A 16,773-nucleotide genomic window follows, 5' to 3' on the forward strand; every position below is an offset into this window, starting at 1 on the left:
ATATGTTGAATGTTGAAATAAAACTATTGATGTTGGATATTTTGTAATGTAAAGTGGTAAAATAGATAAAGTAAATTATTGAAGAGCCAAGAGCTAAAATTTTAGCTCCACCAATGGTGATGTAATTTTCTTTAGCAACTTGTAGGCATGCGCACTTACAATCTTGGAAACATGGGAGGGAAGTATCATTGAGAATATTATAATAATCCTTTGCACATTCACAGCTATATGTGAAATTTGATGATTTGTTGCAAGAGCCACCTCCACAATTGGTCCAGTAGCACGCTGTAAGAGTAAGTACAAAATAACAAAATTAATAAATAAATTTTTTTTTCTTTTCAAAATGCAACTATGAGTCTATGTTATTTAAGGTTAAAAAAATGTTGTTACGATCGAAGATTGATTCATTAGCTCTACTCCCTTTGTCTTGGACGAGTGAGGAGGCATTCATGCAGGAGTAATTGATGGTACCTAAAAAAATCATCCAAAAACTATCAGCATCATCAAATCATGGAATTCTTTAATTGTTGCTAAACTAGAACAAATGTTTAATATAAAATCATAAGGCTTATCATCCAACATGTAAAATAAAAAATTAAACTTCAGGTCAAGTACAAGATCATCATCACATCTTTAAAAGTGTTTAATGTCTATCCCTTCCAAGTAAGTTGGACAGATCTCAGTGTAACACAACTCCATGAGATAATTAGAGTGTGATTGACATACATCACCAACTTTAATTAGTATGTCTAATCTTGATATGGTAGATTATGCACTGTTGTTATTTGATCTTGACATCTTGGTCTCCTTGCAAGAAATTTAGTCCACTGTACTTGACTACTGACCACACAATTTTATCCAACTTTTATTTTAGGACCCTTTCAACTTTCCCAAATAAATCATATTGAATTACAAAAGTATTCTGATGCCATCAACAAACACCACAAAAACTAGTAAAAATTTAGCAAGCTATTGCTACTCATTCAGTAATACAAATACAAAGCAATTCATCAACAAATTGTTTTGCAGTGTGAGGGATCGTAGTCATATATTCACACACGCATAAGCCATTTGGATTTGAGGGAAAGAGAGAGCTCTTACAATCGGGAACCACACAAGGTAGAAACTTGAATTTTTTTTTTATTATTTATTTATTTTGACCGTGGGTAGGATTTGGTTTGGATAATATGATTCACAAATCTACTTAACTTTACTTGACTCACATATATTGAATATATATTTAAAATTATAAAAAAACATATTCAATATATATTTAAAAATATATTATACAATTTTGTTATTTACTTTTTTTTTCCTCATTTTCTTAAATAATATCCAAACTCTAAGTTTCTCTCGTATTGTTTGTGTTGGTTTAGTGTTATACTTATAATTATTTAGTTATAAATTTGCTCTTATTTGTGGTGATGTTGTTTTAATGCTCAATTTATTAATAATAATAATAATAATAATAATAATAATAATAAGGGTAAATTACAAAATACACCCCTAAAGTTTGGGATTGATTAGATTTTACACTCCAAAGTTTCAGAAAATTAATTTTATACCCTAAAGTTTGGTTTCATTAGCAATTTACGCCCTACCGTTAGTTTCTGTTGTTAAGTGACATATCATCATACTGATGTGTTTTATTTTTGCCAAATTAGCCCCAAACTATGTCATTTAAGTGATGACCAAGTGAATAGCACAATCAAAACCATGTTATTTCAGGCCTAAACTTAAAACACAAACCTGTAGCTTAAACGGCAGGCCAAACTCTAAAATTCAAAACATGAACCACGAAGATGGCAGACCTCATACCTCCCTAACCCAAACCCCAAGAACCCAGGTGGTGGCGAAGGCTCTAAGCAGCAGCTGCGCCGATAGTGAGCTGCTCCTCTTTCTCTCTGTTTTTGAATTTGGCTTTTGTAATCTTAGTATTTTGGGGTTTTTGTTGATGTAGTTTGCTAGATCTGCATTCACAAATCACTGGGCGATAAACAAAAATGACCTCCACCTTTGTTGGTTAGCTTCTATAAGGGATGAAACTATACCATCCAAAATGACGGACGTGAATAACAAATGTTCAAAATGGCCTTCATTGTGAATTAATTATAGTAATAGACTACTTTCTCCAAGGACGAATCTGGTGACTCTATTAAGGGAGACAAAGATTCAGGTATTGAACATGCATACAATTGACGTTTTGTGTTGTGGACCAAAGCGAAATCCAAAAACAGAGAAAGAGAAGAGCAGTTCACTATTGGCATAGCTGCTGCCTTCGCGGCTGCCGCTTGTGTTTGTGGGGTTTGGGTTACAGAGGTATGAGGTCTGCCATCTTCGTGGTTTATGTTTTTAATTTTACAGTTTAGCCTGCCGTTTTAGCTACAGGTTTGTGTTTTAAGTTTAAGTGTAGGCCTGAAATGACAGAGTTTTGGGGCTGATTTGGCAAAAATAAAATACATCAACAGATGATGTGTCATTTAATAGTAAAAACTAACAGTGGGGGGTGAATTACTGACGGAACCAAACTTCAAGGTGTAAAATCAAGCTTCTGAAACTTTAGGGTGTAAAATCCAATCAACCCCAAACTTCAAGGGTGTAAAATCCAATTTACCCTAATAGTAATTAAAAGAAACCGTCCAACCCATGGGTCTAACCTAATTTACTTGGGTTGGGTTGGACTCTTGTAATGGATTGGGTTAGATTGGATTTATTAACCCACTATGGTGGGTTGGGTTGAAATAACCCCTCAGCCTGACCCTTAGAAATGACACTCCTCTTCATTCAGATTTAAGGAAATCAATACATTAGTCCTTCCATTATAAGCTATAATAGTAACAAAATATTCTAAATTAAAAAAAAAAAAAAAAAAAAAAATTCTCTTGACCAACCACTAACCATAGTTAGTGAAAGTTTTTTTTGGTTAAATATTGCTTCCTTGCCACCAAATCATAGTCAGTGTTGTGTTAAGAAGGGTCTTCTCAAAATTTAAAAGATTTTATTATTTATAATTTTATTGAGAGAAAAGTTAACAAATGCCTTAAAGGTATTAGTTTAGTAAATATTTTTAGAAACTTTTTATGGGAAAATATTTTCTTATAAAAAATGATACTAAAGCTTTCCTAAAATTTTCCATTAACAAATGCCCTAAAGGCCCCCGTTAATTAGACCATTTTATTAATAAAATGACTATTGTAGGGTAACAGTTTGGGGCCCAAACCCAAAATGTATGGAGTCTTGGTCCAATGAGCCTAATACAATGAATTTGTAGAGAATGTGTCAAAGAACTAGGTCCTAGTGAATTGAACAACGGCTAGTATTGGACTAAATGACAATCAAGCACAAATAAGAGATGTTGATATTAATGGATTTTCAGTCCGAGAATGCCACAATTATTATATATTGATCACAGTTGGATATTAAGACAGTTTATATTGTTATATTGTTCTCTCTTTCTATTTTCCAATCCCCTCTTTATGAAGAGTCTTCTATCTTATATATCTTCTTTTGTATCATCTTCACTCTCCACTTGTTGATTATCTAAACCTCTACTTGAGTACTTATCCCATCGGCCACCTTCCCTAGCTTTCTATGAGTTGCGGTAGCCAAGGTAGCACTGTTCAGAGGTCTTCTCCACATAAATGCGGCCAATAAAATAGCTGTTATGCATTTAATGCGGTGATGTTAGCCTTCTCTTAGATATTTTTAGGTTCTCTTCCTTCTCTCATGCCCATGAAGCACATCTCTATCATTGAACCTACTCGGTAGGTCACTTTAATTGCTAGGTTATATATTTTGAACCATATTCACTAAGTTTGAGGAGTATGTACTCCTCGGACAGCCATTCATTTGCTCTCCACTTATAGGACTTGGTCTGAGAATGTCTCATCATTAATAGCTTCTCTTCGGACCTATTTATCCCCTCGGATAAAGTCCAAGGCCCAATATGCGATCTTGGGCCCTTACCCCTACAACTAATATGTTGATTTAATTAAGAGTTTAAAGTTTAACGTCTAAAGTCTTTATTTTTCGAATTTAAACCCACATCCTTGAAAGCATAATATATTCTCTTACTCCTACTTCTTTTTACACGCTCTTTCAAGCAAGCTCAACAACCCATTCAAATGTATGACTCTTTGCATATTCACTTTTTAATTAAGATTGTAAAGTCTAGAGTCTACTCTAGAGTGTAAAGTCTTTATTTTCCAAATTTAAATCCACATTAGTGAAAGCGTAATAAATTCTCTCTCGCTCCCACTTCTTTTTACACTCTTTTAAGCAAGTTTAACAACCTATTCAAACAAATGACTTTGTGCATATACACTTTTTAATTTAGTGTAAAGTTTAGAGTCTACTCTAGAGTCGAAAGTCTTTCTTTTCCAAATTAAAAACACATTTGTGAAAGTGTAATAAATTCTCTTTCATTTCCACTTCTTCTTACACATTTTTTCAAACAAGTTCAATAACTCATTCAAACATATGACTCTTAGCAATGGGTAGTGCTAGGCAGTGTCCAAAAATCTAAGCTGCCCCAAAGTAAAAATTATATTTAATTTTTAAATTTTTTTTCTTATTTAACTCTTCTAAAATAAAATTTTGAATAGCCTAAAAATTTTTAAAACACAGCTAAAATAAGCTTGAATATAATAAATTAAGTGTGCAAGTCGGTGCAACAATGTTTGAATTTTGAAGTCTGACGTCTATTTAATGGCCTCCTCCTCCTCCTCTTCTACTACCTTGCCTTGTCATCTTCTTCACCTTCACCCCTTCACTATCTTGTCCAGATCATTAAAATAAAAAATAAAAAAGCCCAAACTTCCACACTTCAAACCCTCTCTCTTATTGTGGCTGTGAATTCTTTCTTGTTTCATTTTCATATTCTTGTGCAGCTCTTTTTGTCAATGGAGTGGCCTTTAGTGAAGTCTTTGTAGTGGGCTTTACTTATTTTTGTTCACATTCGTGAGCACCTTGGAAACATTTTCAGAGTAATACTAGCTTTCAGCTTAGCAAAGAGATTGTTCAATTAAGTTTTGAATTGCACAATGTAAATTCAAGCACTAAAGCATATCTGAATCCAACAATGAGCCAACAACTCAGTGAACAAAGTTCAAAGATCAACCATTTTGAAGGTTAATGAATTCCATTTCTTATTCCAATAATTATATGGTTAATAAAGAAACAATTTAACATAACAAATCAACACCAGTCTTATTTTCTCAAAATAGGTAATAGAACTCTAGATCATCAAATCATGTTCAACAAAAGCATATATGCCTTATACTTAAAATGTTCTACTCTTAAGTCCTGTGCTGAGTTATATCTATTCAACATACTCCTCCTTGTTCATGTCGTAATTTATTTATAGGACCTGATTATATATACATAGAAATGCTGGTCAAGTGGAACAGGCAGCAGACCTTAAATGGAAAACCAAAAGCAATGGAGTAGCAATGAAATCTATGGAATCTAGCTGGAATGCAGGGTCGTAAGCCTTAAATATATAGTTAAGTCCGTCTATTTCCACTGAACCATAGCCATGAATGTCATCAGGGTTATCAACCAAAGAGAATGTCCTTGTAGAATTGAAGTAGCTGTAAAAAAAAAAAGAAAACAAGTCAAATCAAATAATCAAGCCAAGGAAGATTAACCCAAGAACTCAAACAACTCAATTTGTATATCAAGTTTTAAATTGTGAATTCTTGAAAAGATATTGGAGTTCTATAATACTGAAAAAAGACTCAGATCAGTAAAAGTTGTTAAGGGATTAAGGGAGTTGTTTAGTCAAATAGGAGAACAGCCCTATTGGTTGCTTTTATGACAAGCAATCATTATTTTTAGATGACATTTATCTTCTAGAGTTTTTTTTTTTTTTTTTTTTTGCACTCGCCTTTGCATTCTAAAGAAGAGGCAAACTGCTCTAGTAGTCAAGATAACAATAGAATTTAGAGGAATTGCTGTTTGTTTAGATCCAAAGAAAAAAAGAAATTGCTCTGATCATGGATTGAATAAAAAATAAAATAAAACGAGTTAAATCAAGACATTACCATATCAATTTCCTTCTATTTATCTTGGCAAAGAAATAAAGCAAGAAAATGATTTATATGCAAGTCTAAATTGCGACTTACCATGGTTCATACCATCATCATACATTACTTGTGTTACAGAAGTAGGTTTGTTTGAAGATGATATTCCCAGGGTTGAACAATCCATTCCAATTGCACCTAAAACACAAATATTAAAACTTAAGTTGGGGATTCTTTTCTGACATACTATTTGTACATAATACATTAGAAGAAGACATACTACTTTTATACATTAGATATGTCATATGTTAATATTAAGTTTTATATGTCCACACCTAAATGTATCATTTTACCCTTAACAATTTTCTTTAGCAACTTGTAGGCTTGTGCACTTACAGTCTTGGAAACAGGGCAAGGAAGTATCATTGAGAATATTATAATAATCCTTTTCACATTCACAGCTATATGTTAAATTTGATGTTTTGTTGCAAAAGCCACCTCCACAATTGGTCCAATGGCAAGCTGTAAGACCAAAATAACAAAATTAATAAATTAATCTTTAAAAAAAAAAACTGCAACTATGAGTCTATGTCATATAGGGTTAAAAAAATGTTATTACGATCGAAGATTGATTCATTAGCTTTGCTCCCTTTGTCTTGGACGGGTGAGAAGGCATTCATGCAAGAGTAATTGATGGTACCTAAAAAGATCATCCAAAAACTATCAGCATCATCAAATCATGGAATTCTTTAGTTGTTGCTAAACTAGATCAAATGTTTAATATAAAATCTTAAGGCTTATCATTCAACATGTAAAATAAAAGATTACACTTCAGGCCAGGTACAAGATCATAATCACATCTTTACAAGTGTTTAATGTTTATCCCTTCCAAGTAAGAGCATTCCCATCCGATAATTTCATTATATTCTATTTTACCATCTCAAAAAACTATTTTATCAATTATACAATAACATTTTACAATACACTTAATATCCCAACTTTTATTTTACCATACTACATAATAAAATAATATATCTACATAATAAAATAATATATTCTGAAGAGAGAGAGAGAGAGAATGAGATAGTGGAGAGAGGAGGTAGATTTTTGTAGGTAGAATAAAATAATAATTTTTGGATTTAAAATATTGCTACAGTGGTACTGTAGCAGTAGTGCAAATTTTTTTAGCTTTAGCTAACTAATTGTTATCATTTTTTTGGTGCTGAAATGGTAAATCTTGGCAAGATATGGCATATACCATGCTGGCTGCAAATGCCCTAAGTATGACAAATATCAATGCAACACAACTCTATGAGATAATTAGATTGTGATTGACATACATCACCAACTTTAATTAGTATGTGTAGTCTTGATATTGTAGATTATGCACTATTGTTATTTGATCTTGACATCTTGTTCTCTTTGCAAGAAATTTAGTCCACTGTACTTGACTACTGACCCCACAATTAACTTTTAGTTTAGGACCCCTTCAACTTTAAACCATAATTAACTACGAAAGTGTTCTGATGTCATCAACAAACACCACAAAAACTAATAAAAATATACCAAGCTATTGCTACTCATTCAGTAATACAAATACAAAGCAATTCATCAACATATACTTTTGCAGTGTGAGTGTGAGGAATTGTAGTCATATATTCACACAAGCAAAGCCATTTGGATTTGAGAGAATGAGAGAGCTCTTACAATCGGGAACCACACAAGGTAGAAACCTGTTATCGGCAAGGCCAAAGTTAGCCTGCTTCCACCCAGGATAGCATTCACATTCAAACAAGATGAAAGCGCTTTGATTTGTTGGCTTGCAAGTTCCTTTTCCACATACCACTTCTTTGCACACATCATCTGTGGTAACAAAAAGAAAAGAAAAAGATAATCAGTGTGACAAAAGTCATTTCAATCCCAACTTATGGTCATACAGATACGAAAATCAAGAAAGAGTAGAAGACCCAGTTGTAAGAAACTGCCATGATGGGAATTAATAACAGTATAATACAGAAAACCAATAAAGAATGAGCTTAATTATGACTCAGAAGGTTAAAAGAAATGTATAGATATTAGGAGAGAATAAGTAAAAGGTTTAACAACAAACCAAAGACAGGAGGGAAAACAGGGGGCAAAAGGTAGCTTAAAGCAATCCAAGGTTGCAGAACAAGCAAAACTACAAGAAAACCAGTGACACAAGTGGAAGCCATGTCTCACACAAACAAAGGCAGAGTGAGAGAGAAAGAGAAGCTGTGCTTTGTATTTAACGGGCTAATCGAAACAGTTTGAAAAACCAGGAAGCTTTTGTCGATGGAAGTGGGAAAGCTAACATGGCTGAGCAATAAATGCTTACCTGGCCAGGTAGGGTGGGTCGTTGGACTTTGGGGTATGGGTTTTTTATTTATTTATTTTTATAGTAAATTACATGATCGATATTTGGGTGATTACATTTCTTTACAAACTTCCTTGGAAATGAGTGTGGTGTAAACTGTCAAAACCGATCCGATCTTACTAAATTTGTCTAGTTGGTTCAGTTATTAGGGGTTCGTTGGGTTGAGTTATGAATTTTTTTTTTTTTTTTTTTTTTTTTAAATAGGTTAGGTTGGATTCGGGTTATAAGATTCACAAATTTATCTAATTCGACCTGATTCACATATAGTGAATATATATTTAAAAATAAAAAAAAATACGTTTTTAATATATATTTGAAAATATATTATACAATATTGTTATTTACTTTTCCCCCTTTTCCTAAATAAAATCCAAATTCTAAGTTTTTTTCATTTAGTTTGTGTTGGTTTGGTATTATACTTATGATTATTTAGTTATAAATTTGCTCATATTTGTGGTGGCGTTGTTCTAATGCTCAATTTAATAATAATAATAATAATAATAATAGTAATTAAAAAAAATGTCCAACCTATGGGTCTAACTCGATTTACGTGGATTGGTTTAGACTTTTGTGATGGATTGGGTTGGATTTTTTTTTTAACTCACTATGGTGGTTTGGGTTGAAAACCTTTAACCTAATTCAACCTGACTCATCTACACCCCTAGAAATGACACTCCCCCCCACCCCCCTCCAATCAAATTTAAGGAAATCAATACATTAGTCCTTCCATTATAAGCTATAATAGTAGGAAAATATTCTAAAATTAAAAAAAAAAAAAAAAAAAATTCTCTTGACCAAACCTTAGCCATGGTTAGTGAAAGTTTTTGTTGGTTAAATATTGCTTCCTTGCCACCAAATCATAGTTAGTGTTGCATCAAGAAGGATCTCCTCAAAGTTTAAAAGATTTTATATATATATATATATATATATATAATTTTATTAAGAGAAAAGTTAACAATTGCCCTAAGGGTATTAGTTTAATAAATATTTTTAGAAACTTTTTACAGGAAAATACTTTCTTATAAAAATGGTACTAAAACTTTCCATTAACAAGTGACCTAATGGGGCCCCATTAATCAGACCATTTTATTAATAAAATAACTAATATGTTGATTTCTTCAAATTTTAAGGGAGGGGAGAGTTATTTCCCATAAGATTTAGGGTGAAGTGTTAATGTCCCAGAACTCAAGAGAGGTTTGTGTAATTTTCCTTTTACTTTTATTTTTTTAATAATTCATAGTAAGTGTTTGAACTTCTTCTTCTTCTTCTTCTTCTTCTTTTGTTTTGGAGAAGGAATACTTTGAATTTCATTCAAGAAAAATCGGTCATGATCAGCGAAGACTGAAGAGAACAAAAACCAGGTTTGGAGGAATATCTTCCATCCATACCAACAAACCTCTAACATGTTTAGTTAGGTTGCGAGATATAATATTACCAAGTTTGCGTACATGAGAAAAAGAAATACAATTGTTGGCAACAAAGGAAGGTTTGGCTGAAGTAAGCATATGGCCATATGGAGATAGAGAAAATTGACGTTTATGTTGGAATACCATAAAGTGTCTATTAAGTTACAAAATTCTTGGCATGTTGTAATATATATCTTATGAGACTAGCACATTGTACTTAATGTACAATAGAAGTGTTGTGAATGGTGATTTCAAATTGATGTTATGCTAATTACACTATGTCACCTTGATTTATTTCCAAATAAATAGCTCTTTACTATATCACAATTTACTATATAGTAGCTCTTTTTTTTTCATCAATACGCATAAACTTACATATAAAATTATTAAAATCATCTAAAGAATCAACCAAAATTTTTTTTATTAAAAAATCATCTAAAGAATCTGAACCCGTGTTCTGATCATTTGGCCTGACCTTTATGCCATCACTCACTGCTCTACATACAAGCCAGCATGGTCACTGGACCACCTAGCTTGCAAAAGATTGTATATATATACTTGCCAAAAAAAATTTATGTTAAATTAACTTATTGTGACTATTTTAATAAAAAATGTTGAACACCTTGACTTGAGAATTAAAAAATATTGGGTTCAATAAAAATAAAAATAATGCCATATTCATAATATTTTCACAATAATTTTACAACAAATCTAATAAGGTAAGCTGTTACTAATTCTAATTCGGGCTTAATACTAATATTATTTTTTTACCCACCATTAACAACTTTTTGTATAAGATTTATTGTAAAAATATTGTGGGCGAAACATTACTCCAAAATTAATTCTGGTCTCTAGGCATAATCCTTAATCCTTTAAAAAAATAAAAATAAAATAACAATAGTAAATATTAGCCCAAATAACAACAAATATAAACCAAACAATAACAAGATAAGACCAAATAACAAGAAAAACGAAAAGCCTATTATAAAACAAATAGATAAAAATCACTAAATATTCAAATTGGAAACTCACTCAACAAATTTAATAAAAATATTATAATTGTCAATTCTCCTTAACGGTGATGATAGTTATATTTTTTTTTTGGTTTCACGGTCGCAACAATTTTACTCTTTAAAGGAAACCATTTCCCAGTGCCAGTTACTGATTTTGCTGTCTTTTGTCAACTATAGAAGAAACCAAACTTTTGTAAATTCCAAAGCCCTGAGGTGCTTTGATGGTGGCTGCTTTGTTAGGTACTAGCCCACCAACTTTTGTGGCTCTCTTTCACGTAATAATGTGGTTCGGTTGGATCTCATGGGTTACTCCTCAACCCTCTTTAATCTGAATCCAAGCGATAGAACATAGACGAAAGACGAGAGTTAAGAGTCCAACTGGTAGAGCAAAGATAAACTAACACCATTCGTCAACTGCTAATAGTTGATTCATCGTAAAAAATAGTCTTGTTGTCCACCATATGAAATTACTGAATCTTAAATATAACGACATAAAATCAACTCATTTGTGTGTTCATCGTAAAATAGCACTACTCATCATGCGTACGAGTGGCTACCATGTCACTTAACAAAAAGAAAAAGGAAAACTTCCAAGTTAGCTAGCAAGTAGCAACAAGTACATACAAAAACCACCGCTCTAAGCTTTATTTATGTCTTTGTATTCGTACTTAGCTCTACTTACACCTATAATGCCTTTTCCGCCTTAAATACCGTAATCTTAGTTCCTGTTTACATATTAACCCAAAAAAAAAAGATTTTGGTAAACATCGATCTAACCAAAATTTAAACACGTGGTTCTCATCTCTTTTGGCTACCCTTCCATTAATGAATGGTGCACATAGTTTACAAAAGTCAAAAGTTCAAATAAGTCAATGAACTTGTTAAACGGTATCAATCATACTACCAAATAGGGTTGAAAATTGGAGCCACGTTCGCTTTGATGGATTTCACATGCCACCGTCTAAAGAAATGGATTTGGACAAGGACAACCGTAATACGAGCACCTAAATTGATATTTTTTTAAAAAAATTTTGAAAATATAGTACTGAATTGATGCATTGAAAATTATAAAGGTAACAATGAACTGATGAATTGGTATTTCTTGGTGTGTTCTTTAATGTTTATTGATAAAGAATTGGGAATCTTGAAAACGACAAGTCGAACTCTACAATGGAAAGACTGCACCTGTCATACACTTCGGCTAGAACTACAAACCAAACGACATCTCATTTATTTCTTGGAAGAGATTGGTTGGGTTGCGTATTTCATTAGTTTCAGGTTGCGTATTTCAAGTAAGCTTCTAGTTTGTCCTTCATTTCAATGATCTCATGTATAGACCATTATGTTTACTTTTGGTAATTTATTTGTGTCATATTAACATTTGAAGACTTACTGTTTACTACCATATGGTTGTTTCACTTGTTTGGGATAAACTTGATAGACGAATGAATGAGCTTACTTGCTTTAGCCCAGCATGTTAGTAAAATTGGATCATAAATTGGGCTTGGCAGAATGAGTGAGCCCAATTGATTGACATCCCCCAATTTTTTTTTTTTTTTTTCCACTAATAAGAGTATTTAAACTTCTTTAATTATAGAACTATTCACTCAGGTATATGTAGCCCCTCTATTCCACACACATCAAGGACTGACATCCATCTTAAAATGTCTTAAGAATGTAATATTTTAATTCAATCATCGAGATTAAAACACTCAATCATGCATATTTTTTTTAGTTTTATAGGAAAACATTGAAATTGATGAATAAAAACTAGTTTTAAAAATAGTGATTGGAACATATTTTCAATAATAATCTTTTTTTTTTGTTCTTTTAGTAATAAAACCCTTCAAACTCATTCTATATCTTTTTATTGGATGTAAATTTTGTAAATCTAATCGTTGGATTTCATGTTCTTATTATATCCTCCAAGCTTACAAAATTCCAAGAAGATTAAATATATTAGTTATGTCATCAATCAAATGTTTTAATTTCAAGTTTTTCAATCTAAAATTATGTATAAAAAATAAATTTATTGATTTAATAGTAAATAGCATCCGATTTTTGAATGAAATTTTAAATCTATGTTAAGAACATAAATAACATACAATCCAATAATTCGATTTTCAAAATTCATATCCAATACAAAGATATAGGAGGAGTTTGAAAGGTTTTCTTTCAAACTAGTTTGGAGAGAAATTTTATCTTTTCTAATTGTTTAATTCCATTCAATCAAAATTCACAAACTTCTTTGGCAAAAATTAAATGAGTTCAAATAAAAAATTCTTTCAAGAACATGATTTAACCGTTATACTTTGGAACATGCATCTCTATCATGACAAAATATGCATATATATTAACAAAACCAAAAAAGTAAAAATAAAATGGTACCTAAAAAGAAGTACTAAAACTAAAACAATAGTTAAATTTTAAGATCATTAACTTATAAACTAGTTTTTTGCTTTTTAAACTTTTATATACAGTTTTTTAAAACATCATTTTAAAAAAATTACAAGTATACATTTTCAAACTTTTAGCAAAAATCTAAATACATTGTTCCCAAATAAACACTAAATATAGACATGATAAAATGTGCAATTCATCAAACCTTCTTGTCTTGTGTAACAAATGTGCCAAAAATGGCCCAAAAATCTAGGCATCATAAAATACTTGGTAACATCTTTCTTTAAAATAAAATAAAAAATTATTTAGAACAAACACACACGCATGGGAGAGGAAATGAAATTCTAACCCCAAAAATATTTTGGTAAAATTAAATTTTAAGCACTATAGTTTAGGGATTGTAACAAATTAAACCTATAGTTTCAAAAAGTAACAATCAAATCCTTTTTCTTTTTGGCAAAAATACCATTTTGGGGGTTATAGTCAGTTTGGTCTTTATGTTTTAGTAGCAATTAATTTGATTTATGTTATTTTCAATTTACAGTCAATTTAGTTCCTACCGTTAACTAATTAACAAAAAATACCTACATGGCTAATGGATTGCACAATAGACACATTAAAAGCTTACATAACTACTAAAATAATAGTAGATTCCAGGTAGCTCAACTAGTAAAGTCTCTGACGGTTGTATAAGAGATTTGGGGTTCAATCCCCGCTTACACCAAAAACTAATTGGTGTCTTGGTCTGATGATAAAGAGTTATTATCAAGAGTGGACGCCATAGGTTGAAACTCTCTCTCCAAAAAAAAAAAAAAAAGAACTACTAAAATAATAGTGTGTGTGTTTATTTCTCAAAAAATAAAAAAACTACTAAAATAATAATAACAAAATTATTTTGTATTTAAAAAATATCACATCAGCATTTATTATTATTTTTTAATTAAGCTTCCATGTTAGCATTTTAATTGAAGAAAAAAAATTACAAAAAAATATAAAAATTAAAACATAAAGATTGGCTTTGTAACCAAACATGTAAAAACACAAACACCTACAAAATCCCAGGAAAAATGGGCATTTGTTATTAATTTACAAAAATGACTTTATTTTGAAATTATTTAGCAAAATGCCCTTATTTTTTAAACTCGATTTTAACAAAATCAAGTAACAGGTGGAACTAAACATTAACAATGTCGAGTTCTATGCATATTTTGCCATTTATATTTTTTTGAAAATTTAAGTGAAACTCGACATTGCTAATGTCAATTTTGAGAATATACATATAATTCGATTTTGAGAATATCGAGTTTTACACATAACTCGATTTTGTTAAAATCGAATTTAAAAATTAGAGACATTTTGTTAAATAATATTAAAATAAGGGTATTTTGCTACATAGTTTGTAAATTATGAGACAAATGCCAATTTTTCCCACGAAATCCCTTATCAAACCAAGACTCAAATCTCCTTTTCATTGTCTTCTTCATTTTGATGGTTGTAAGTTTGATGTGGAGGATGGAATTCATGCCTTAGAGCTGGGAATGTTATATGATGTGGAGCAATGCGTTATGATTGCCTAGTTTTTTTTTTTTTTTTTTTTTTTTTTTTTTTTTTTTTTTTTTTTTTATCTAATAAGAGGAATGGAGATCGATTTGAGAGGGATGCCCTGCCTTTAAATCAAACTGTGCACAAAGCTAATGCGATGCTTTTGGAATTTCAACAACTGCAAAGCTAATGTGATGTTTTTCAAGTCTCCATACCTAATGATCATATATATATATATATAGGTAATTGATCAGCATGGCTATCTTCTTTATATATATATATATATATATATTTTAGAGAGTTTCAACCTATAGTGTCCGCTCCTTATTATCAGACCAAGACACCAATTAATTTTTAGTATAGGCGGGGATTGAACCCTAGATCTCTTATTCAACCATCAGAAACTTTACCAATTGAACTAACTAGAACCCACACTTTATATATATTTTGATTCTCCAAAACAAAAGTTCATGAAGTCTTAGGAAATTTTGACACCAATTAAATTAATTAATTACCCAAGTATATTATTAATTACGTTAATTATGCATAAATCCAAATAAATTTGACACAAACGATTGGTGCCGAGCGAAAAAATGTCTGATTCCATATCAAAATGTCTTCACACCTTCGTTTCCTCTAGCTTTAGGAGCAGCCAAATTGCTCCACATACCTCCAAAATCCCTAGGCAAGAAGCAAATTGTGAAATCATTAAGAATCATTTTACACAAGAGGAAAGAAAAAAAAATTACATGACCATTTCATCACCAAAGTGTGAAACCATAAAGAAATAGACATGAGTCACAATTGTGTTTTTAATTTGTTGTACAAAAAACACTAGCTATTAAAAAATAAAAAGCCTCTACTGCAGCACATCTTCAAAAAAATCCAATAAAACTTTATAAACCACCACACCAAATTAAAAAGTATTTGATTTTATCTTTAGTTTTTTAAGGAAAAAAATTCTACAGGAAATTATGTTTGGTTTAAATGGATTAGGTTTAATTTGGAGATTTTTGTGAGTAAATCCTAGTTTTACTATGGTGTCTCTCAATCTACATGTCTAGTGTAACATATTTGTTTTAATTTTTAGGGTAAATTCCGGATAACTACCTTGAGGTTTGGGAAAATACCAAACACATCCAAGAAAATTGAAAAGCAACCATTTTAGTCCCAAAGATAAACACCGTTAGCATGCCGTTTGTTCACTCCACCCAAAACAAAAGCTACATCACTTTTTCTCCATTTTCAAGAATGAATGCTCAGATACCCCAAAGTTGCCCAAGCCGTTTGTTCATTACACAAAACAAAATTTGTACAGTTTTTTTTTTTTCATTTCCAAGGCAACAAGTTCAGAAAATGTACCTCACACTATCTATTCCCGCCAGGCCAAAATCATCACATTTGAGTCCAACACGTTTTCATCATTCTTGCTCTTCCCAAGAGCAACAAAGGGCTCTTAATATAAACTAGAAGAAAGTAACCCAAGTCAATTGGTTCAATGGTTCTTTTGAGACTTCATCAGAGCTAGAATTTCAACTCTTACTTAAAAAAAAATTTCGGGCTGAGCAAACAAAAAGAGGGCTTGTGTTCAAGTTTTAATATGAAGAAAGGTACAAATTAGTTCTTGATATCAAAATATAGCTAAACTTCTTGTGAACAGCTTACATACATGATGGACCTGGTGGGTCTTGGACAGCTTTTGCCTTTTTGGTTTCCTTTTCATGTCATGTATTAACTTAGACTGATGGTTATTAGTGTAAGTTTTTGTAAGTAATAGATGGTACAAATGCTGTGAATGTAACTAATGATATATATGACTTTGACAATGCTGTCAATGAATATTTATTATGAACTTAATGGGAATGCAAATGCAAATTTGAACTTACTTGTCTATACTTGTTACTTATTAATTTTGTGAGAACAGATTTTTTTTTTTTTTTTTAATGTTTTCATCATAAGAATGTGAAAGTGGATTATCTTATGCATAACATTAT

General features: G+C 31.2%; 2 protein-coding genes across 2 annotated transcripts in view; both read right to left on the reverse strand.

The window, feature by feature from the left end:
* The window catches only part of LOC115995062 (protein jagged-1b-like), a 13,029-nt gene extending 11,898 nt beyond the window's left edge, over positions 1–1,131 (reverse strand). The window contains exons 1-3 of the mRNA XM_031119479.1: positions 1,102–1,131; positions 391–471; positions 160–285 (exon numbers count right to left, since the gene is read on the reverse strand). Of these exons, the coding sequence (XP_030975339.1) occupies positions 160–285; positions 391–451 (187 nt within the window). The 5' untranslated portion in view covers positions 452–471; positions 1,102–1,131. The remainder of the gene's footprint in view (positions 1–159; positions 286–390; positions 472–1,101) is intronic.
* A 3,975-nt stretch (positions 1,132–5,106) lies between these two features.
* On the reverse strand, positions 5,107–8,323 carry LOC115994008 (slit homolog 2 protein). The gene is made up of 6 exons (XM_031118017.1): positions 8,134–8,323; positions 7,731–7,886; positions 6,643–6,723; positions 6,420–6,545; positions 6,126–6,221; positions 5,107–5,591 (listed from the first exon to the last, which is right to left on the reverse strand). The coding sequence occupies exons 1-6, from the start codon at positions 8,234–8,236 to the stop codon at positions 5,515–5,517; spliced, it is 639 nt and encodes a 212-aa protein (XP_030973877.1). The 5' UTR covers positions 8,237–8,323; the 3' UTR covers positions 5,107–5,514.
* Between the last annotated feature and the right edge of the window lie 8,450 nt (positions 8,324–16,773).

The sequence above is a fragment of the Quercus lobata genome, chromosome 6, assembly GCF_001633185.2.
Source record: "Quercus lobata isolate SW786 chromosome 6, ValleyOak3.0 Primary Assembly, whole genome shotgun sequence".
Classification (NCBI taxonomy): Eukaryota; Viridiplantae; Streptophyta; class Magnoliopsida; order Fagales; family Fagaceae; genus Quercus; species Quercus lobata.

Excerpts from the sequence above, each read along its gene's own strand:
- LOC115994008 (XM_031118017.1), bottom strand. The coding sequence starts at position 8,236 with ATGGCTTCCACTTGTGTCACTGGTTTTCTTGTAGTTTTGCTTGTTCTG. Across the intron at positions 6,724-7,730 it reads ACCTTGTGTGGTTCCCGATT|GTACCATCAATTACTCTTGC; the intron begins GTAAGAGCTCTC and ends TGATCTTTTTAG. Across the intron at positions 6,222-6,419 it reads CTTGCCCTGTTTCCAAGACT|GTGCAATTGGAATGGATTGT; the intron begins GTAAGTGCACAA and ends TTTGTGTTTTAG.